Source organism: Podarcis bocagei, assembly GCF_964188305.1.
Source record: "Podarcis bocagei genome assembly, chromosome: 8".
Taxonomy (NCBI): Eukaryota; Metazoa; Chordata; class Lepidosauria; order Squamata; family Lacertidae; genus Podarcis; species Podarcis bocagei.
Window position 1 is genome coordinate 13929142 of NC_138133.1, and position 22712 is coordinate 13951853.

Sequence of the window (22712 nt, forward strand, 5' to 3'; positions counted from 1 at the left end):
CCAGACTGGTGACTGGGAGCAGCTGCCAGGACCATATAACACCGGTCCTGAAAGATCTGCATTGGCTCCCAGTACATTTCCAAGCCAAATTCAAAGTGTTGGTGCTGACCTTTAATGCCCCTAAACACTTTCAGCCCCATATACCTGAAAGAGTGTCTCCACCACTGTCATTCACCCTGAGGTCCAGCTCTGAGGGCCTTTTGGGGGTTACCTCACTGCGAGAAGTGAGGTTACAGGGAACCAGGCAGAGGGCCTTCTTGGTAGTGGCACCCGCCCTGTGGAATGCCCTCCCTTCAGATGTCAAGGAAATAAGCAACTATCTGACTTTTCTAAATGCAGCCCTGTTTTGGATGTTTTACAATTTGTTGCGAGCTGCCCAGAATGCCTGGGGCAACCCAGTCAGATGCGTGGGATATTACTACTACTACTACTACTACTACTACTACTACTACTACTACATGACCAGCAATCCTGTTCTAATCTTCAGCTTACTTGGGATAGGTGACGTGACTAAAATAGAGGCTCAAAGCATTGAAAACGACTGCTGCACGGTTTAACTTTTTTCTGGTAATACGTAGTGAGATGTGAGTGCTTAAGATTGCTAAAAGTAAAATCCTTTGCTTTTATCCATTGGGAAGCTTTTTATTTTCAGAAATCCTTGGTGCTACAGTAACTGCCTTCTGTTCTACTGTCGTTCTGCGGAGTTTTCCGTTTTCCCTTTCTGTTGTTCACAGTTTGCAGTGTCTGTGTCCTCACTCTTGGCAGCTTTGGTAAATTTTCGGTATAACATTCCTTCCTTTTAGAATCTGCAGTGTAGATATTTGTCCTTTTAGGGGATAAATGTGTAGGAACTATAACCGGGGGCTACTTTGGTAGAATGCGATAGAGCGGGCTATATACTGGTTATACTTAAGAATTCCAGAGCAAAGTTAGATTTCAAACCTGGAGGTTCTGCTTTCCTCCAGCACACCCTCTCTGTGTCTCCTTTTTATTTATGCATTTGTTTTCTAACGTTCATACCCCTCTTTTCTTCCATCAGAGCCCAGGGTTTTTTGCTAAAAGCAGCAAACGTCTCAAGTCAAAAAGGGACCCAGGAATCTGCGTGGCCACAGAGCACTTAATAATAACCTGTAGCAAAACAGTTTGGTACATTTATGCTCTTTTGCAGCTCTTAAACAAATATCTACTCTTCATTGCTGTAAAGAAGTACCTGGTTACTAATACCAGCCTATCTCACAGTGTTGTGGTAAGGATACTGTGAAAGTATCTGATAACCACTTTGAACACTCAACAGTAATAGGATTGAAGCTTGTTTGAAAAGTGATATTTAAAATTACATAATAGCAGTAATAAGGGACGCGGGTGGCACTGTGGGTTAAACCACAGAGCCTAGGACTTGCCAATCAGAAGGTCAGCGGTTCGAATCCCCGCGACGGGGTGAGCTCCTGTTGCTCGGTCCCTGCTCCTGCCAACCTAGCAGTTCGAAAGCACATCAAAGTGCAAGTAGGTAAATAGGTACCGCTCCGGCGGGGAGGTAAACGGCGTTTCCGTGCACTGCTCTGGTTCGCCAGAAGCGGCTTAGTCATGCTGGCCACATGGCCCGGAAGCTGTACGCCGGCTCCCTCGGCCAATAAAGCGAGATGAGCGCCTCAACCCCAGAGTCAGCCACGACTGGACCTAATGGTCAGGGGTCCCTTTACCTTTAATAGCAGTAATAAAGCATTTTGGCAGCGCAGGTGGAGTACAGTTGTATGGGCTTCCCTCTACACATTCAACGAACCCATCACGTATGATTGGGAGAAGCATCGTAGCTGCAGGACCCCCCCATTCACTGCATGCACATTATTGGGGTGTTTTCAGTCGGCCCACATCCCTCTCCAAGCAATCAGGAACACACCATCTTTGAAGAATTCCCGGTCTTGTTGAAAGGGGAACGCTTCTGCAAGCATAGGCATGCAGTCCTATAGCAGACAGGTGAAAAATGGCCACATGGCAGGGGGAAACCTGCTTCCCCTGCCCCCACCCCCAACCCATGAGCGTTCCAGAAGACTTGATAAAAGTGGGACAAACTTATTCCCCAAGGGTCCCACTTATAGGGTATAGAGAGGTCCCCTTTTTGCAAATAGTATAATTAGTATAATAGTATAATTCATATAACTTCGTATAATTCGGGCAGTTGCTCCAGGTGTGGTGCTCTGGTTATGGCATGTGAAGCTTTGCGAGCACATAAAAAGGCAACCAGTTACTCCCAGTCTCCCGAGGCTGCTCGAACTGGGATCCAGTATGCGGAGCAACAGGGGCCTGTTGCCTAGTGCACCCTGCTTTCCCTACCTACCCAGTTTAAGGGTGTGCGAGCATTGCGTGCAGATATATTACTCTTCATTCGCGTGCCATGTAGTCCCCGTTACAACCTAAACCTGGAATCCTTAACTATAATCAGGTGAGAGTGCTCTGATTTCTGTCTCGTGGGGCTTGCTTTCTCGCGCTGCTGTATTGTTGCAGCTGTGTGTAGACTAGATGTAGATGACACAAAAGGTGTGTGCTGAGAGCCTAGCTTTTAGGGGAGGTGGTGGGGAGGTGGGGCTGAAATATGAATCCTGTTATCAGCTTCTCAACCATTCCAGCAGTGGCTTTCCTTCCCCGTTAGAAGAAGCTACACAGAACCAATGGAAAGAGAAATACTTGTCTCCGTGTAGTTTCATCAGTCATAGGTGACCACTCCCTGATTTCCCACCAACATTTCAGAGGTTGCCTTGCCATTCCTGGTGGGAAAAGACCCCGTCTCCCCAGTGTGGTACCCCCTCTCGATGTGATAAAAGCCTACCATCTTGCACAATATTATCAGAGAGCTTCTGGAGCATCTCTTCTGCTTCACTTAGAGTTCGCTATATGCAAAGAGGAGATTCAGTTCTCCTGCCATGCCTCTGTCTCGTGGCTTTTGCCAGCGGTGCTTTGGCTTGGCTAAGGAAGACTGACAGAAAGCCTCAAAACAGGAAACACCCACCAAGAAGAGAGCCCTGCAAGTAACCTCATTTCAGAGATTATGGGATCTGTGGCGTTTTTTGCGTCGCGACCTCCTAATTTCTCCTGCAAAGTTACCCTTCAGAAAGTGGCCGCTCTCCCACCGATCCTGAACTATTTCATTCTGTCTGAACGCAAGAGACCGTTCCGGTGAAATGTTCTGGATTCCTGTGGGACAATGCTTGGAACCATTCGCAAGTATCATTCCATGTTGGGGGGGAGACAACGCTTCACGATGCTATACACATAGCTCAAGGGACTCACATGAATTATTATTGGTAAGAAATAACTCAGCTGCTATGTACACAGCGCTGTTTAGAGTAACATAAGCAATGGGCGTTGGGGGGAGCATGGGTTGGTGCACCAACAAGCTCAAAGTTTAAACTACTACAGCAAGGGAAAAGGTGGGGATGTAGCAAGTATAAGAAGGTGTGTTTGGTTCACATTCTTTTGTTGGGGATGAGGTCAAGTGCTGTGGTCTAAACCACTGAGCCTCCTGGGCTTGCCGATTGGGTTGGCGGTTTGAATCCCTATGATGGGGTGAGCTCCTGTTGCTCTGTCCCAGCTTCTGCCAACCTAGCAGTTCAAAAGCATGCCGATACAAGTAGATAAGCAGGTACTGCTGTGGCAGGAAGGTAAACGGTGTTTCTGTGTGCTCTAGTTTCCGTCACAGTGTTCTGTTGCACTAGAAGCGGTTTAGTCACGCTGGCCACATGACCCAGAAAGCTGTCTGTGGACCAATGCGGCTCCCTCGGCCTGAAAGCGAGATGAGTGCCGCAACTCCAGTTGCCTTTGACTGGACTTAACCGTCCAGGGGTCCTTTACCATTATAGCTTTGAGAAGGATTTCTAAGGCAGAGATGGCACCTAGAAGTCAGTCTAACTGTTCTGGCTCGTGGATAATTCTTTAGTAACACTTGTGGACAACATATACAACTGATGCCACATTTAAAGATATACCCACAAGGATAGCCTCAAAAGCCATCACTTGAATACAGATTGCTGCATTGCTGGGTTGACTTCCTTGACCCTAAATTGGCCAGAGTTAGGAGGAGGGAGAAAGAGGAAGGACATTTCGCTTGCAGTTGCCAGATTAATGAGCATTTAGCTGGTGTGCAATCACCATTTAACGGACAAGAGGAGGGCGCAAACCCATTTTGGAAACGTACAGAGTGCTTTTCACGAATTAAGTGTTGTGTTCCGTTTGTATTTGATCAGAAAACGCACCAGAGCGCATTGCAAGTGCAGCAGAAAGCCGAGGCGATGTTGCAGGCGAATCATTACGACATGGACATGATCCGGGACTGCGCGGAGAAAGTGGCCTCTCATTGGCAGCAGCTGATGCTCAAGATGGAAGATCGGCTCAAGCTTGTGAACGCCTCTGTGGCCTTTTACAAAACATCTGAGCAGGTAGAGGACAATGGCTCGCCGAGCCAACAGTGTGGCTGCTGGTAAATGGTTTCAAGGGCTGGTTTCACGACAGATTGGTTTTAAAGCCCAGATTCACTCAACTGAGGTTAATAAGGGAAACCAATTCCATTTTACAGACTTGGTTCATTTGCTTTTCTCTGTATGTTGCCATCCAGCATTACAGTCACAATACTTGAAAATGGAAACACGTTCCTAGGTGTAACTTGAAAATGAGCATGATCTCTGTGTGTATATTTTTTGTATAAAAGAAAACACACCATTTCTTGAATGGACTGGGTTTCAGGTAGTAGGTGTATAATTCCTAAAGTCTGCTTTCTAGAAGTTTCTCTACCACTCTCCCTTTAACCTCAGTAGTTTATTGATTCCAGTTTAAATTAATCTAAGGCCAAAACTAGACATTAGTGAAGGCGAGAGGGTCCTGTTGCTGCCCTTAACTTTTTTTTAGAGCTTCTTAACTTTTCTTAGGCTTCTTGACTTTTCAAAGAGCGAGCCTTAAAAGTAATTGCAGCTCAGGAGCAATTAAGCCGTTCCAGTGCTAAAGATGGGCTTGCTCACATTACCAAGGGCTTACTAAAAACTGCTTTGTTCACTTGGCTTTAGCAGAATGGACCTGTGGTATTGAAGTAACCTCTGTTTGCAAACCACAGGTGAGGGAAGCTGGGAGTAGTGAAGAGATGTAATGTTGACCCAGTGTTTGCATTGTGTGACTTCTGAGGAAGCTGTCAAATCAGGTTGTAGATGTGAAGTGAATGCCAGTCCTTTCAGTCTTCTTCTTTGGCAATCACTCGTAGCTGAGTAAGATTGTCTTCCATGAACACGGTTTTAACAGTGAGTCCGTAAGTGACTGTGGAGGCCAATTCTGGATCCACACGTCCTTCCACAGTGGGGACATTGGTTCCCGGGCGGGAGTTGATCACGGTGTGGATTTGCCAAGCGTGCCTTCCTCTTAGCACGTTTCTCCCTTTCGTCCTGCATTTGAGCATCTTCAAAGCCCATTAAAAAATTGTCCAGTAGCACCTTAGAGAACAACTAAGTTTGTTCTGGGTATAAGATTTCATGTGCATGCACACTTCTTCAGATAACAGACTGTTAACGGCTGCAGTTAGTCCTACAGGAAAAAGCAAGGGATAGTATGCAGATGACCAAAAAAAGTCAACAGGTTTACCATATCCATTGAGTCAATCACCCATCTCCTACCACCCTTCTGAGATAAACCCCACCCCACCCTCCCACCAGAAGGGTCTGGTGACTTCTGTTTCAGTGTATCTGAAGAAGTGTGCATGCACACGAAAGCTTATACTCAGAACAAACTTCGTTGGTCTCTAAGGTGCCACTGGACATTTTTTTTAAAAAAAATATTTATTTCAGCTGCGTCAGACCAGCACGTCTACCTACCTGAATCTAGATTCAAAGCCCATGACACCTTTGGTAAAGGCTGTTCTCTCTTTTTTTAAAAAAAAAAGATATTTATTAGGAGTTTGCAAGTTACAAAAAGAGAAAAAGAACAATAAAAATTAAACAAAACAAAACAATACCTTACAATACATCAAAAAAAGAAAAAAACAAAAAACAAAAAAATACAATAAAACAACTAAAAAACAGAACAAAAACATTTAAAAACACATCCAGCCTTTCCATGTCTTTACCTTTCATATACTTGTTTCATCGACCTCCACACACCTCCCTTTTTTGTATTCTAGTTCAATTAGCTATTTCAGCAAGTCCTTTCCATCTTTCTCAATTTTCGTTCTAAAATTTGACTTAAGACACTCTAACCTTAAATTTTCCACTTTGGTCCATTAACAATCTATTTTTACTTAATTCTTTATAACATTTCTGCTAAAGCCATATAACTTCGTTCCAGCATCCTTCTAACATTCAGGTAAAGGCTGTTCTCCAACTGGAGCACTCGCAGGCCTGTGTTTCCCAGTTGTCGGTGCTTAGACTATATTTTTTAAGATTTGCCTTGAGAGTCTTTAAACCTCTTTTGTTGACCACGAGCATAACGCTTTCCATTTTTAAGTTCGGAATAGAGTACCGTAGTTGCTTTGGGAAAAGTTAATCAGGCATCCACACAACATGACCTTTCAGTATTGATGGGTTAGCCCTCATCCTGCAACAGAAACCCTTACTCTGTCTTTTCTTGTCTCTTGGCCAATAGGTATGCAGCGTACTGGAAAGCTTGGAGCAAGAGTACAAGCGAGAAGAAGACTGGTGCGGAGGAGCTGACAAACTAGGCCCCAACTCGGAAACAGACCATGTAACGCCTATGATAAGTAAACACCTTGAACAGAAGGAGGCATTCCTGAAGGTAACAAGGAGAAGTTCGTGTGCCTATGAACACTATATTTCAAGGCTGGGTTTTGCAACCATGCATATAAAACGGGCAGACAAGATTGCCTAATCCATGGGTAGGCAAACTAGGGACCGGATCCGGCCCAATTGCCTTCTAAATTCGACCTGCGGATGGTCCGGGAATCAGCGTGTTTTTACATGAGTAGAATGTGTCCTTTTATTTAAAATGCATCTCTGGACCAATGGTACGAAATACTATGGGAAACAGCCCTACTAGAAAAATTAACCAATAAACTGAAACTGACACGGGGACAAACAGAAGAAGACGCCTTCACCCCGGTATGGCTCCCCTTTATCACATACACAGCCCAACAAGACAATGGCAATAATCCACCAACAGCATAGAAATCAATATGGCTAACCTGATTCAAAACACCCACCCACCTCACCCACACACGAAAACACAGATCACGTCAGCCAATCACAAACAAACAACCATACCCTAGGCCAACCCCAACCTCTCTCACCACCAAAGAAACTCAAATGAACAGCACGAGCAACGCTGACACCAAACCCTACATACATTAAGCAAAAAAAAAATGCATCTCTGGGTTATTTGTGGGGGATAGGAATTCGTTCATTCCCCCCCCCAAAAAAAAATATAGTCTGGCCCCCCACAAGGTCTGAGGGACAGTGGACCAGTCCCCTGCTGAAAAAGTTTGCTGGCCCCTGGATCATCCATTACGGAAGGATTGCCTAATTTGTGAAATTCTCTCCCCCTTGAGATAAGCCGTGCCCTTTTGTTTTATTTGCTTTTTGACACTGCCCCAAACCCATACCTTTCCACCTAGGCTTTTTGGTAGAGTTGTGTGAATGCTCTACTGCCTACTAGTGATCATCTGCTGAGATCTGATTATTATATCTTTACCTTAATGTGTTTTAGCTGATGTTTTGCCCATTTAAATTTTTTTAATTGTATTGTCTTATCGTACACTTAAGCTGTACCTACTGTACCCTATGTTGGTATTATTGGGCCGCATCCAACCTTAGTCATCCTTAGAGTAGTCCCATGGGAATCAATGGACTTGACTAACTTGGGTCCATCATCCTAAAGGGAAGGTGCTACACAGCGTGGAATCCTGTTTGTGCTCGTGGAAGGGTTTTTGATTCTGCTTCCTCCTAAGGAAGAAAAGGAGAGATGGTTTTGGTGTCCTTCTCCCTCTCTGTGCAGCCCTCAACACCCCTGAAAATTTGCTATATTTTGTTGGGGGACCCTCCAGAGAAGGCAGAAGGAGGAAGGGAAAAACAGCAAGAAATCATCTCCCTTTCCTCGGCCATTAGCAGCAGGTGTCCATCGAATCAAAGGCCCGTCTATCAACTTAAGAGCACCAATTGGATCCTCCTACCTAATAGAAAATTCAAAAGTGGGCCCCTGGTGTGGCAAAGTTGAAGCCAGCAGCTGTCAATCCATTCTACTCTTTCTGCAGAGAAAAGGGGCAAGGAAAGATGGACTGGAAAGCTAACGGGCGGGCGCAGGATATAGAAGAAGGCTTGCGGCTTCTCAAAATAGCAAATAAAAGCTGTCAAACACAGTGCAGTTAGTTAATTGGAGCAGAAGGCTGAAGAAGCGAGGAAGCACAAGGACATCAATCTGCTTGATTGCCCATTTAATACTGAAGCAAGCTCATTTTTGGCTGTTTCTGGTGGCGCTAAAAATAAAGCAAAGCTTACGAGATACCTTGCGAAAACAGCAGAGTCTTGCGGCAGTTTTCAAAATTAATAGGTTTAATTGTGGCATAAGCTTTTGTGGACGAGGGTCCACTTTGTCCATGAATTTTGTTGAATAAATAAGAATTCTAAGGTCAATGTATAAAGGGCTTAACATAGTGACTTGACCGCATCGGGGGCTTCCAGCTGTCACCTCTGCTATCACTTTTCCATTTTTTACTAGTAATCTGTTTTCAGATATCAGAAGCTCATTTTTAGAGAAGAGAGAGAGGCAGGAAAGGCTGCAGTGGTTAAGGGGAGTGTGTGTTCTGTGGTGTAAACTGATTGCTACTTTGTCCATTTAGGTGAAGGTGACCAGAAAGTGAACCTCAATTCGTACCATGCAAGAAATGCAAAATGCTTCCCTTTATTTCTATTGGCTTTTCAGCTGCTACTAAACATGGTTACTCAGATGTGAACCTCATTTGAGTACCTAAATCTACATTTAGGGCTGCAGCCTTTATTATATCAGTGGGCACCTCTGTCTTCTGCCTCCGATATTCAGTTAGTCTCCTTGATTAGTAGCTTCAAGAGATTTCAACAGAACTGAGTTTTTTTTATGTTAGAGCTTGTTTTATTCTTTGGCCTGCTACCCGAAGAACTCCAAATCTCCAAAACGAACACTCCTGCTCTTTAGAAGCTAGTATAATTAAGAGATTTTTGCACGTATGTCCTTGTCTGCTGGTGCTCCTCGTTTATAATCTGCAGATTATGAGTCCTAGCAAATAATGTAATAATTGAGGGCAGCTGGTGACATCAAGCAACTATTTCCCTATTAGTGTTTAAGAGCAAAACACAGCATGGAAATGCTGTGAAAGGATTTACTTTTGTTCCTGAATCCTGAGTGTTGCTTAAGGAAGAGAGAGCTTAACCACAGTCTCATGTTTGGATGCCGCACTAAACCAGACCTTGTTTTGGCTGCCACGGCATGCTAAAAGACTCCAATTACTGAGGTCCTCAGATGGGACGCTTCTGGTGGTTATCCACACCCCTGAGGTCCCTTTGGTCATCACTAGGGACCAAGCCTTTAGTGTGGCAGACCCTGCCCCGTGGAACTCCCTGCCACAGTACAGATTCAACAGGAAGCATCCCTCCCTTCTTTCAGACAACATTTTGCTGAAGCACCTTACAACATGCATTTTTTCCTTTTCTTTTAACCTATCAGTATTTATTGATGTATTTAATGATGCCCTAATGGCCATTTGGCTCATTTTTATTTATACACGTTGCATCCGGTCTTGCTATATATATTTTTGTATGAAAGTGCAGATTATAAGTTTGCAAATAAATAAAAGGACATGGGGGAGGTGGGTGGGGAGCAAAACTGGTGTAATCTCCTCCTTAGGAACCAGTGTGCTCACGCTAAGCTATGTTTCTTGGCTCAGCATTATGTCTGAACATGGCCCATGTAAAAATATGACCAGCGACTGTCCTATAAACTTAACTAAACTGCTTTCCCCCCTCTCTAAACCACTGTGATGATGTTTTCCTTGATCAAAAAATAGCTTGACAGTTGATGCCCTGCAGCCACACTCTGGAAACAGTCCTAGCGTGTGGTACTAGGAGAACTGAGGTTGGGGAACAAGAATCCCACTTGCCAGGCATGGAACATCCATGGAAGAACATGGCACAGAGGAATTGAGCCTTCCTACTTGCTCATAGAAGGGACACAAGTGGCGCTGTGGGTTAAACCACAGAACCTAGGACTTGCCGATCAGAAGGTCGGCGGTTCGAATCCCCGCAACGGGGTGAGTTCCCGTTGTTCGGTCCTAGCTCCTGCCAACCTAGCAGTTTGAAAGCACGTCAAAGTGCAAGTAGATAAATAGGTACCGCTCCAGCGGGAAGGTAAACGGCATTTCCGTGCACTGCTCTGGTTCACCAGAAGCGGCTTAGTCATGCTGGCCACATGACCCGGAAGCTGTATGCCAGCTCCCTCGGCCAATAAAGCGAGATGAGCGCCGCAACCCAGAGTCGGTCACGACTGGACTAATGGTCAGGGGTCCCTTTACCTTACTTGCTCATAGAGAAGCATCTGTGTTGTGCAGCCCAAGAGGAATGGGCCAAATTTGCTTTGTTTGTTCAAGCCATTACACGCAGGCTGTAGCGGAATTTAAATTTCCACTTGTAGTGCCTAAAACGACAAGGTCAGTTAGCATCACCTTGCGCATGCCTGCCCTGATGTGTCTGTCTGTGGTCTCTTCCAGGCTTGCACGCTGGCTCGGCGAAATGCTGATGTCTTCCTGAAATACCTGCACAGGAATAGCGTCAACATGCCAGGGATGGTGACTCACATCAAGGCCCCTGAACAGCAGGTGAAAAGTAAGCATGCACGATGGGCTGGCTACCTGTCGATCTTAATAGAGTTCAACCATTCCGTTGGTAAGGTGGTGATACAGTTCTGGTTTATGCGGGTGATACTCACGAAGCACACACAGAACAAGGGTGCAAATCAGCTGTGCATCAGCTGCCCCTGTTAGCATCTCAAGCCATGCTAAGAGCAATAAAGAACTCCTAGCTGTGGTTGTCACCGGGTAAAAAAATAAGGTTTTTTTTGGGGGGGGGAAGCACAACAGTGGAAGTTGTGGGATTTTTTTGCAACTTGAGATAATGTATTAATAACAAATGACCACAGTGCCAAACATTTAAGCATGTTTCCTTTGTTTGTGTAAATTACACACTTACCTGTGCCTGAGTGTGAAACAGAGCTTCTTTCCCCCCTCTTTTTGAATAAATTTTATCAGGTTTTATAAAGAGAGATACAAAGATGGTAATCAGATATCTTTTTTGTCCAGGCTGAAACTTTAGATCAGTGGTTCCCAACTTTTTTTGGCCATGCATCTCTAAAATCCTGATTATTCAAAAAGTGAACTCCTATTCACATGGAGGAAGCCTAAAAGGCCATTCACTGTTAATAACTCATTCTCGAATTGCCTCCCTTAAAAATCAAATTGCTCCCCTGGTTGGGAACCACGGATCTAGATAAAATGAAAACATCGATCGGGGGGGGGGGGGAGAAGAGGAAAAATAGAGAGAACAAAAAAGGAATAGATAGAGATAGCATTAAGAGAGAGGGGGAGGTTAAAAAACTAAGAAACTTCCAATTAATTGTCTGTCAGCTATATATATAAATACACAGATTTTCTAAATATTTCATGCAAATAAAATATTCCACAAACCCAGCAGCACATTTATTTATTGCAAACTGCTAAATAAAATAAGAGCTGTAACAGAGACATTAACACAGAGAAAACGATCAAGACCTATCCTTAAAATAAGCAGGAATCAGAATGCACAAAAATAATGAAATCAGTGTCCTATGTAGTGCTTATAAAGTCTTCCATGAAGTTAGTTGGTGGTTGCATTTTAAAACCCTGCACAGCTTGGCCAACGTGGGTCCCCAGTAGAACATCTGTTCCTACAGCAGCCTGACATACACCTGTTTTCAAAGTCCCTCCTCTGAGTGGCCAGACCATTAGAGGTAAGGCAGGTGATGACTGGGGAGAGAGCTTTTTCGGTTGTGGTGTCCCATTACTAGAACTCCCTCCCCAGGTGAGCTTGCCTGGCACCTGTGTTAGTAACTTTTTAAGGGCATAGTGGAGAATTTTTATTGCCCGCTCCCCAGCCAGACTTTTAACACCTGGTTTGTTTGTTTTTTTAAAGTGATTAGTGGCTCTGTTTTTAATGCTTTTTCTGCACTCTGTTTTATTGACTGTTCCTTTAAATAGAAAAATGATAGTTGTAAATTGAAGGGTGTTACAGAAATACCTTAAATGAATAAATAGACGAATTAATGTGTTTGAAAACAGCAAGCTGAGGACCAGTTATGAGTATGGTGAACACTTTGGAGTGTGGAAAAAAAATTGCAGATCTCAGTGAGGAGCTGAAATGGCAACACTTTGCTTCATTTATTTTATTTTATGTGTATATTCATAGCTTTGTATTTTCATGCTGATCTGCCATGAATTCTGGGACACTCAGTGGCCGCCTTTGGATGATCGTATCTCCATTTAATAAGCCAAGATACGAATGGATCTAGTATCTGTGCACTTCTCCCTTTGTGCAAGCAAATGAACACGCCAGGAAGTCTTCAGTTAACACTAGTTTCTCATTAGGTCTGAACTGGGATGCTATGGCCAGTGGTTTCAGAACAAGCCAGGATATGAATCCAACTCTAAACTATGATTTCATATCCTGGCTTGTTCTGAAACTGTCAGCGTTATGTTCCTAGTTTGGATGCAGTGGAACACATCGGGTAATGATAGGAAGATTTGCTGACTTGTTGGTTCACTCGCATAAGAGGAGGTGGATGTGTGCAAGGGTACTAAGCTTGTTCATATCGCAGCTTATTAAGCAATATATGATAATCCAAACAGAGTTAGATATACTGATATCCCAAAAATTCAAGCAGGCAGCACTGGGTGTAGAAGTTATCGCTTGGAGAGTTGCTTCATGCATTGACCGCTTGCCATAACAACATAAAGGCCATATTTAAATGTTAGGCACAGATACACCACACACTTTAAGGATGTGGGTGGTGCTGTGGTCTAAACCACTGAGCCTCTTGGGTCAGCAGTTCGAATCTGCATGACGGAGTGAGCTCCCATAGCTCTGTCCCAGCTCCTGCCAACCTAACAGTTCAAAAGCACACCAGCGCGAGTAGATAAATAGGTACCACTATGGTGGGAAGGTAAACAGCGTTTCCGTGCACTCTGGAATTTGACCTGCTGTCCCGTTGCGCTAAAAGCAGCTTAGTCATGCTGGCCACATGACCCGGAAAGCTGTCTACGCACAAACGCCAGCTCCCTCGGCCTGAAAGTGGAGATGAGTGCCGTACCCCAAAGTCGAATTCGACCGGACTCAACCGTCTAGGAGTCCTTTACCTTTACCCTTTACACCAGACACAGGAGATTCAACCTTTCTACAGACAAAGAATCCCTAATTTGTATTACAAGAGCAACATGTGAGATTTAATGAAATCAGTCTGTTCTCTTGCCACTGCCGCTTGTTTTCAACTATTGCTGATGTATGCCCAACTTATGTTCTTATATTCATTTGAGTTACCTCAACGGCTTGCCAGATATATCAGTTCCTTAGGCCTTTGCTTTTTGCTCAGTGCACCAATTGATTTGGCCTCTTTATGATCCGGCAGATATCCTGAATGAGCTCTTCCAGAGGGAAAACCGTGTCCTACACTACTGGACAATGAGGAAAAGACGCCTTGACCAGTGTCAGCAGTATGTGGTCTTCGAGAGGAGCGCCAAACAGGTCAGGGCCTGTATTTTAAGCAGCCTTTTCTTCCTGGCGCTGTTGGATTGGAATGCCCATGTTTGCTTGCAGCGAGATCACATTCACCCGGTGCTATACCAGCTGCACTGGCTCCCGGTGGAGTACAGGATCAGGTTTAAGGTGCTGGTTTTAACCTTTAAAGCCCTATATGGCCTAGGACCCTCGTACCTGCGGGACCGCCTCTCCTGGTATGCCCCACAGAGAAACCTACGGTCTTCAAATAAAAACATCTTGAAGGTCCCAGGCCACAGAGAAGTTAGGCTGGCCTCCACTAGAGCCAGGGCTTTTTCGGCTGTGGCTCCGATCTGGTGGAACGCTCTGTCACAAGAGACCAGGGCCTTGCGGGACTTGACATCTTTCCGCAGGGCCTGCAAGACAGAGCTGTTCCACCAGGCCTTTGGCCAGGGCACAGCCTGACCCCCTCCCTCGGCAATCTTCGCAGAGCTCTGGCCCAATGGTTGCTAGTGGCTTGAATTAATTAATTTTTATAATGAATGATTTTAGAATGTTGTTTATGTTGTACTTTTGTACTGTTTTATTGTTGTTAGCCGCCCTGAGCCCGGCTTCGGCTGGGGAGGGCGGGATATAAATAAAATTTATTATTATTATTATTATTATTATTCTCCCAACAGGCAGCCCAGAAGCGAGTCGCATCACGTCTCGCTGATTTGTATAGCCTGTGCTAAAAAAAGGCCCTCGTGTCCCTTTTCTCCGTTGTGGCAATGCTGAATTTGCTTGCGAGTGTGTCGGCACTCTAACCTCTGGTCCTTTTGCGCCACAAGGAGTTTCAATCAGCACGATGCTACTTGTGAGGAGGCCATAGTGTGCGAAACGCTGTATGTGCTAATAAATCCCTAAGTATAAATGACTTGGGACGCGGGTGGTGCTGTGGGTTAAACCACAGAGCCTAGAGCTTGCCGATCAGAAGGTCGGCAGTTCAAATCCCTGCGACGGGGTGAGCTCCCATTGCTCGGTCCCTGCTCCTGCCCACCTAGCAGTTTGAAAGCACGTCAAAGTGCAAGTAGATACATAGGTACCGCTGCGACGGGGAGGTAAATGGTGTTTCCATGTGCTGTTCTGGTTCGCCAGAAGCAACTTAGTCATGCTGGCCACATGACCCGGAAGCTGTGCGCCGACTCCCTCGGCCAATAAAGCGAGATGAGCGCCGCAACCCCAGAGTTGGCCATGACTGAACCTAATGGTCAGGGGTCCCTTTACAAATGACTTGCTTTTAAACTACAGTAGGTTGTATGCTGGTGGCCCACTAGCAGAAAGTTGGAAGCACATAACTGGGATCTAGAGAGCCAGGCGCAATCTTCTGCTTTGCAGCCTCAGAGGTTTTCAGGTCCTGCATTCCCTACGCATCTCCCAAAAAGCCACTCGTGAGGGACCCGCTAGCATCTTTTGCAGCAGCAGGGAATGTAGACCGCCAGCGATTCAAGCGGGAGTTGCCTGTTGTTCGCCCTAATTGGCTGCGTTTACTACAGCCGCCAAGGCATGGCTGGAAGGATCCAATGGGCTGGCTCTGGAGATAGCACAGGTAGGGAAGGAGATTCAGGGACCAAGCAGCTTCTTACACCAACCTTCCTTGACCCAGCTGCAAGATTTTATGAGCCATATACAATAACAATAATAATAATAATTTATTACTTATACCCCGCCCATCTGGGTGAGTTTCCCCAGCCACTCTGGGCGGCTTCCAATCAAGTGTTAAGAACAATACAGCATTAAATATTAAAAACTTCCCTAAACAGGGCTGCCTTCAGATGTCTTTTAAAGAGAAGATAGCTGCTTATTTCCTTCACATCTGAAGGGAGGGCGTTCCACAGGGCGGGCGCCACTACCGAGAAGGCCCTCTGTCTGGTTCCCTGTAACCTCACTTCTCGCAATGAGGGAACCGCCAGAAGGCCCTCGGCGCTGGATCTCAGTGTCCGGGCAGAACGATGGGGGTGGAGACACTCCTTCAGGTATACAGGTATACAACAGAGAAAAGAAAAAGCGAAGGGCAAAGGAAGAGCGAGTATGTACCGGTGCCATAGAAAAGATGGTCCACTTGTTTGGGTAGTTCTATGGGGATGGAATTTTGTATGTTGGAATTCACCAGCTAGAGTGTTTCTCAGAGTGCAGGTTCCTAGTAACTTTATTTATCACAATCTAGCTTTTACTAAGTTTTCTAGGTAGCCTGTTAGTTGGGAGTATCCATTTGTGGATGGGGGGTAGGGGTGGTAGAGACACAAAGATGGGATGAAAAAGTGTACAGTAACCCAGATTGTCTTTTATATATTTTAATATTATACAGTGCAGTCACGGCAAAGACAAAGAATGTAGCATTAAGATTATGGTGTCATTTTACATGGTCTTGAAACACTGGCAGTCCGTATAGATTCTCCATGGACAGTTTGGGGAGGCTGGTGGGAGAGCTTTCCTTTCTTTCCCCCTTACATTTGAAAAAAAAAGGTTTCGTCAAATGTCTTTTCCTTTATAACCCCCTTTGCAACTCTTCTAAGCCCAGTTAGTTTCTTTTCTTTTTTTTCTTTCTAGACATCTTTATTGAAAGTTCAAAAAAGTACTTAATTATATTATATGTGCGCTAAACTTGGTGAGACGTAAATAAAAGAGGAAAAAAGAAACAGCACCCATGTATAAGGGAAAATAAAGGGGGGAGGGGGAACCACTCAAAACTGTATACTTTACAAAGTTATTATTATACAATAACCCAGACTGTGCAGTTTGTACTCTGCAGCCAGCGGCACATTTTAACAGTGGCTTAATAGGGTTGTATGCAGCACTGCACAATTCCATCCATGCAAAAAAAGTCCCCCTCCTCTCCCCTGCAGTTTCCCACACACCGTCCAAATCCAGTCCAGAGTTTTTGGGGGAACCCTCTAGAACAGATTTTGGGAAGGTGCGAGGAGAGGAGGGAAAGAGGAAGTCCCATTGCATACAACCCAATGAGTCGTCCTTCCCCTTCTCCAAAAGAACTCTAAAATTGTGTTTTTGTTGGGGTGCTAGGAGTAGAGATGTAAAGATGGCCATTGCCAACACAACAGTAAAAGAGGGTTGAAAACCATTTCTCTCAAATTTGGTTGAAATGGTTCAGACATGTGATTTAAAAGTAATGTAACATATTTCTAAAATGAATGTATTTAATACAGCTGTAGGAACTCATTCCAATACTATAGAAAACAAGCTTTCAATTAAATGTAATAAGACCAAAATAACTAAATACACAGAAAAGTGGTGGGAGGTCAAGCTTTTTCCAGGCAATATCAGCGGGGATTGGTGGGGCAGGTTTCAGTAAGTTTTGTTTCAAATGAGGTATGGATCTCTGCAGATTTTCTCATCTTTCTGATCTCTTGGAAAATAAGCTATTCTTTATTGAACTGCTGGTCCAAAAGCTGCTGTTCTATTCTCAGCAAAGTCCCGCTGTTTCATTTCTGTAAAATTATGTGTTTGAACATTGATGCTCTCAACAACCAAACTTCTTTGATGGTTGTATTCAGCTCAGTTTAGCTGGTAGATATTCTAGTGTATAATTTTTGGTAGCTGGTATGGAGCTTCAATTGCAGTGTAAAAAGACCCCTGACGCCTAACATCTCTTTATATAATTCTCCAGAACATTGTATTCTGACCTGGAACTAGCTGTGCTTTGTGCATTTTTTAAGTGCTGATGTCGTTTCATCCTTGAAAAATGTTAAAACAGAGCAATCATAACCCTTTTTTACTCAGAAGTAAGTCCCACTCAGTTCGATGGGAACTACTTCTCAGGGACGCTGGTGGTGCTGTGATCTAAACCACTGAGCCTCTTGGGCTTGTCGATCAGAAGGTCTATACGTGACCGCTCCTTGATTTTCCACCAACATTTCAGAGGTTGCCTTGCCATTCCTGGTGGGAAAACACCCCCTCTCCCCAGTGCGGTACCCTCTCTCTATGTGAAAAAAGCCTACCATCTTGAACAATATTATCAGAGAGCTTCTGGAGCATCTCTTCTGCTTCACTTAGAGTTCGCTATATGCAAAGAGGAGATTCAGTTCTCCTGCCATGCCTCTGTCTCATGGCTTCTGCTGGCGGTGCTTTGGCTTGGCTAAGAAGACTGACAGAAAGCCTCAAAACAGGAAACACCCACCAAGAAGAGAGCCCTGTAACTAACCTCATTTCAGGAATTTTGGGATCTGTGGCATTTTTTGCGTCACAGCCTCCTAATTTCTCCTGCAAAGTTACCCTTCAGAAAGTGGCTGCTCTCCCACTGATCCTGAGCTATTTCATTCTATCTGAACACAAGAGACCATTCCAGTGAAATGTTCTGGATTCCTGTGGGACAATGCTTGGAACTATTCGCAGGTATCATTCCATGTGGGAGTGCTATACACATAGCCCAAAGGAGCCACATGAATTATTATTAGTAAGAAATAACTCAGCCACTATGTACACAGTGCTGTTTAGAGTAACATAAGCAATGGGGGTTGGGGAAAACATGGGTTAGTGCCCCAACAAGCTCACAGTTTAAGCTACTACAGCAAGGGAAAAGGTGGGGATGTAGCAAGTTTAACAAGGAGTGCTTGGTTCACATTCTTTTGTTGGGGATGAGGTCAGGTGCTGTGGTCTAAACCACCGAGCCTCTTGGGCTTGCCGATCGGAAGGTCAGCGGTTCGTATCCCCATGACGGGGTGAGCTCCCATTGCTCTGTCCCAGCTTCTGCCAATCTAGCAGTTCGAAAGCATACCAGTGCAAGTAGATTAATAGGTACCACTGTGGCAGGAAGGTAAACGGCGTTTCCGTGCACTCTGGCTTCCGTCACGGTGTCTCGTTGCACTAGAAGCGGTTTAGTCATGCTGGCCACATGACCCAGAAAGCTGTCTGTGGAAAAACGCCGGCTCCCTCGGCCTGAAAGAAAAATGAGCACCACACCCCATAGTTGCCTTTGACTGGACTGAACCATCCACCCTTTACCTTACTTTCCAGAAAGACTGGTGTCCAGTTGGTGCCCTTGCAGTTACAAAGGGCTTTTCATAGAATTGCAGAGTTGGAAGGGACCGTGATAGTCCCCCCTGGAGTGCAGGAAACTTCTGCCCAATGTGTGCCTCAAACCCCTGATCCTGAGGTTAAGAGTCTCATTCCATACTGACGGTTCTGTCCCAGATACGGTCTTCACAATATTTGAGCAGTAGTATATTTGCTATGGAGACGAAGGAATCTCTGAATTGTAGAAACCAATGGCTACATCTCCCCGCCACTTAACTCCAGGCCTTGATGTTCCAAGGATCATTCACAAGTTCTAATCTGTTTCTCTCTTTGCAATTTGTGGTTTGTGCCATCAAAGGCTGCTGAAAACCTTTGAGCAAGTATCTCTATTCAAAGCACATTCACTTCGATTTTGATCCAATGGATGCCTCCGCTATTGGAAGGAGGAGGGCAAGTTTTGCCCATCTCCCCTCTCCCTCCCATCCTGCAGCCTCCAGTTCTCCCCGGGAATTGGAGACCCGCTGCAATAGGGTGACATGTGGCAGGATGGTGTTACAGGAGGAAGGACAAATGGGCAAAAAAAAGAAGAAAACCATTAAAAGCTCTTCCATGCACAGAAGGGCGTTGATTGAGTGCATTTATCTATTTATATTTGGTGCAATTGTACCCCGCTATTCAGCCAAAACAGACTCCCAGAGTGGCTAAAATGAAAATAGACCCTAGAATCTAAAAGACACGGCACGCAAGGAAAAAAGGGACAGGGAGGGAAAAGGTGTAAAAAGCGATTGCTGGCGCCACTTCTTGAAAGTTATATAATAGTTCTTAAAGTGACCAGCTAAAAACAATTCAGGGGTAGGAACTGCCTATTGGAGCTGATCTTTCAGGAGAGGTGATGTGACAAGCTCTGCTTGTCATCTCTCCCACTGTGGCAGCCTGCTTGGATAATGTTAGGAGATGCCTGGGCGATGTTAGGACAAGCCCAGGAACTGGTGACCTGAGTTTTGAATGGGATTCTACACCTAGGAAATAAGTTGCCTTTGCTAAAAGGTAGTCTAACGCTTCTTCTTTGTCATCTTTTTCTCCCTTAGGCTCTTGAATGGATCCATGACAATGGAGAATTTTATTTATCTACGCACACTTCCACTGGCTCCAGTATCCAGCATACTCAAGAGCTGCTAAAGGAGCATGAAGAATTTCAGATTACGGCCAAGGTAAATTGCGACGGCAGTTAAGGTCCCCTGCCATTTTCTTACTGTGTCTTGTGTCTATTTTTATCTCTTTGGGAGAAGTTGATCAAAAGGGGTGCAAGGCAGTCAAGTATGTTTCCTCTTCCCAACCACATGTAGTCTCTGCATCTGGACTGGGGGACCCTTTTCTGTCAAAGGCCACTTTCCCTGAGCATGCAGATGAAGGATGGAGCCAGAGACAAAAGTGACTAAGCAGGCTTCCAGGAAAGGACATATCTCTCTTGTTGCAGAGAGCCTTCTCCTTCATCCTCCTTACATCGCCTCATCTTTTGGGGCTTTCTCCACCATGATTTCCCCCTTCTCTCCAGCCAGGCTCTGAAATTGAATTGAGGGGTGCATGTGACCCTTGGCCCAGCAGTTGCCTACCCCTCCTCTAAATAATAATAATAATAATAATAATAATAATAATAATAATAATAATAATAATACAGTCATAACTCAGGATACAGACACTTCAGGTTGTGTTTTTTCGGGTTACGGACCGCCGAAACCCGGAAGTACCGGAATGGGTTACTTCTGGGTTTCAGCGGTCACGCATGCACAGAAGTGCTAAATCGCGCTTTGCGCATGCGCAGAAGCGCCGAATTGAAACCCGTGCATGCGCAAAGCGTGATTTAGCACTTCTGTGCATGCGTGACCGCTGAAACCCAGAAGTAACCCGTTCCGGTACTTCCAGGTTTCGGCGGTCCGTAACCCGAAAAAACACAACTTGAAGTGTCTGTATCCCGAGGTATGACTGTATTATTATACATAACAATTTGAGTATGGTGTTTATTAGTAATGTGTTTCAGGAAATGCAGGGTCCAGAGGAAGAACTGCTTGAGAAGTAGATGAATTATATTTTATTTTATTTATGACCTGTGTGTGGTGCCTCAGAGCATGCCCTCAGAGCCAGTGTGGTGTAGTGGTTAAGAGTGGTGGATTCGTAATCTGGTGAACCAGGTTCGCTTCCCCGCTTCTCCACATGCAGCTGCTGGGTGACCTTGGGCTAGTCACACTTCTCTGAAGTCTCTCAGCTTCACTCACCTCATAGAGTGTTTGTTGTGGGGGAGGAAGGGAAAGGAGAAAGTTGAGGCCGTGTCAGAGAGCCAGTCGCTTAAAAGACAACACCAACATCACATTTTATATTCTTCTTATTCCAATTCTTGAGATTTAGGCCATCTAGGATGGTTTATGTAAGGGGGGCCATAAAGCAATTGGCATGTGATGAGCAGGAAGACAGGGATTAGTTTGGGGGTTGTTTAGGAGAAAATGGAAATTGTAAGGTAAAGGTAAAGGTACCCCTGCCCGTACGGGCCAGTCTTGACAGACTCTAGGGTTGTGCGCTCATCTCACTCTATAGGCCGGGAGCCAGCGCTGTCCGCAGACACTTCCGGGCCACATGGCCAGCGTGACGAAGCTGCTCTGGCGAGCCAGAGCCGCACACGGAAATGCCGTTTACCTTCCCGCTAGTAAGTGGTCCCTATTTATCTACTTGCACCCGGGGGTGCTTTCGAACTGCTAGGTTGGCAGGCGCTGGGACCGAGCAACGGGAGCGCACCCCGCCGCGGGGATTTGAACCGCCGACCATGCGATCGGCAAGTCCTAGGCGCTGAGGTTTTAGCCACAGCGCCACCCGCGTCCCTATGGAAATTGTAGGGGGATATAAATATGCTGGCTCGAGGAATCCTCCTCCCTTACTTCTGCAAACCTATTGAGATATTCCTTGGCTTTCCTCTGCCACCATGAGGTCTAGAAACTTCAGCTCTCTGTTCCTTGTTTATCAGCAATCTGGGGTAACATAAACTTGAGCTGTGAGGCTGGAGGATAAGATAAATTCTGCTTGTCAAATCCTGACTTTGTAGGACCCCAAAAACTCAAAATAGATGATTCCTCCTTTAAATGGATGGTTTGAAATCAAATAACAATCCTGATTTTTTGTGTTATGGCAAGAGCAGCAGAGAGCTGTTCAGAGATGGCCTCCTCTGTTTGCAAACTATCTGCTAAATCACTTGTGAGGATGCTTCTTTTACTGGATAGGTGTCGTTCTGCCCCAGTTCTACCTTTCTGCCTTTTGTGTTTCCCACAGCAAACCAAAGAGAGGGTGAAGCTGTTGATACAGCTGGCAGACGGCTTTTGTGAAAAGGGCCATGCCCATGCAGCGGAGATTAAAAAATGTGTCACAGCGGTGGACAAAAGATACAGGGACTTCTCTCTGCGCATGGAAAAATATAGGACCTCTTTAGAGAAAGCCCTGGGGATCTCTTCGGATTCCAATAAATCGGTAAGTGCTGCAGGGTTTTTCGGGTTTTTGTTCTTCTGCTAGCAGAAACGTGGGCTGGCTTAGTGCGGCGGCTTAAGCTCCTTACTAGACAGCTGCCTTTTCTCTTTTCCCCCTGCCTCTGCTAATTCTGTTGTCTTCCCCCTCTTAATTCAGAGTAAAAGCCTGCAGCTGGATATAATCCCAGCCAGTGTCCCTGGGTCAGAGGTGAAGCTGAGAGATGCTGCTCACGAGCTTAATGAAGAAAAGAGGAAGTCTGCCCGCAGGAAAGAGTAATGCAGTGTTTTCCGCACTCTGTAGAAATCTTTGTGCATGGTTTAGCTTCGTGTGTGGTTTGATATCTCCCACCCACCCCCCAATTTGTGCTTTTCCACTTCCCAGTACTAGCCTTACACATTGAAAGGAGCAGGCTTTTTGAGTAGATGAAATGTTTGGTTTTGTTTG

At 45.2% G+C, this 22712-nt stretch overlaps 1 protein-coding gene and 1 long non-coding RNA gene across 8 annotated transcripts in view; one reads left to right on the forward strand and one right to left on the reverse strand.

Moving 5' to 3' along the window:
• TRIO (trio Rho guanine nucleotide exchange factor) overlaps positions 1 to 22712 on the forward strand; it is a 284165-nt gene that overhangs the window by 155567 nt on the left and 105886 nt on the right. For all 7 annotated transcript variants that reach the window (XM_081206103.1, XM_081206102.1, XM_081206097.1 and 4 more), the window contains exons 17-23: positions 4239 to 4430; positions 6613 to 6762; positions 10718 to 10832; positions 13663 to 13778; positions 19850 to 19972; positions 22077 to 22271; positions 22425 to 22540. In XM_081206103.1, the coding sequence (XP_081062229.1) occupies positions 4239 to 4430; positions 6613 to 6762; positions 10718 to 10832; positions 13663 to 13778; positions 19850 to 19972; positions 22077 to 22271; positions 22425 to 22540 (1007 nt within the window). The remainder of the gene's footprint in view (positions 1 to 4238; positions 4431 to 6612; positions 6763 to 10717; positions 10833 to 13662; positions 13779 to 19849; positions 19973 to 22076; positions 22272 to 22424; positions 22541 to 22712) is intronic.
• On the reverse strand, positions 474 to 19077 carry LOC308593973. Its single transcript, XR_014011171.1, has 3 exons — positions 17950 to 19077; positions 3029 to 3189; positions 474 to 806 (listed from the first exon to the last, which is right to left on the reverse strand). It is a non-coding gene; the product is annotated as an uncharacterized lncRNA (long non-coding RNA).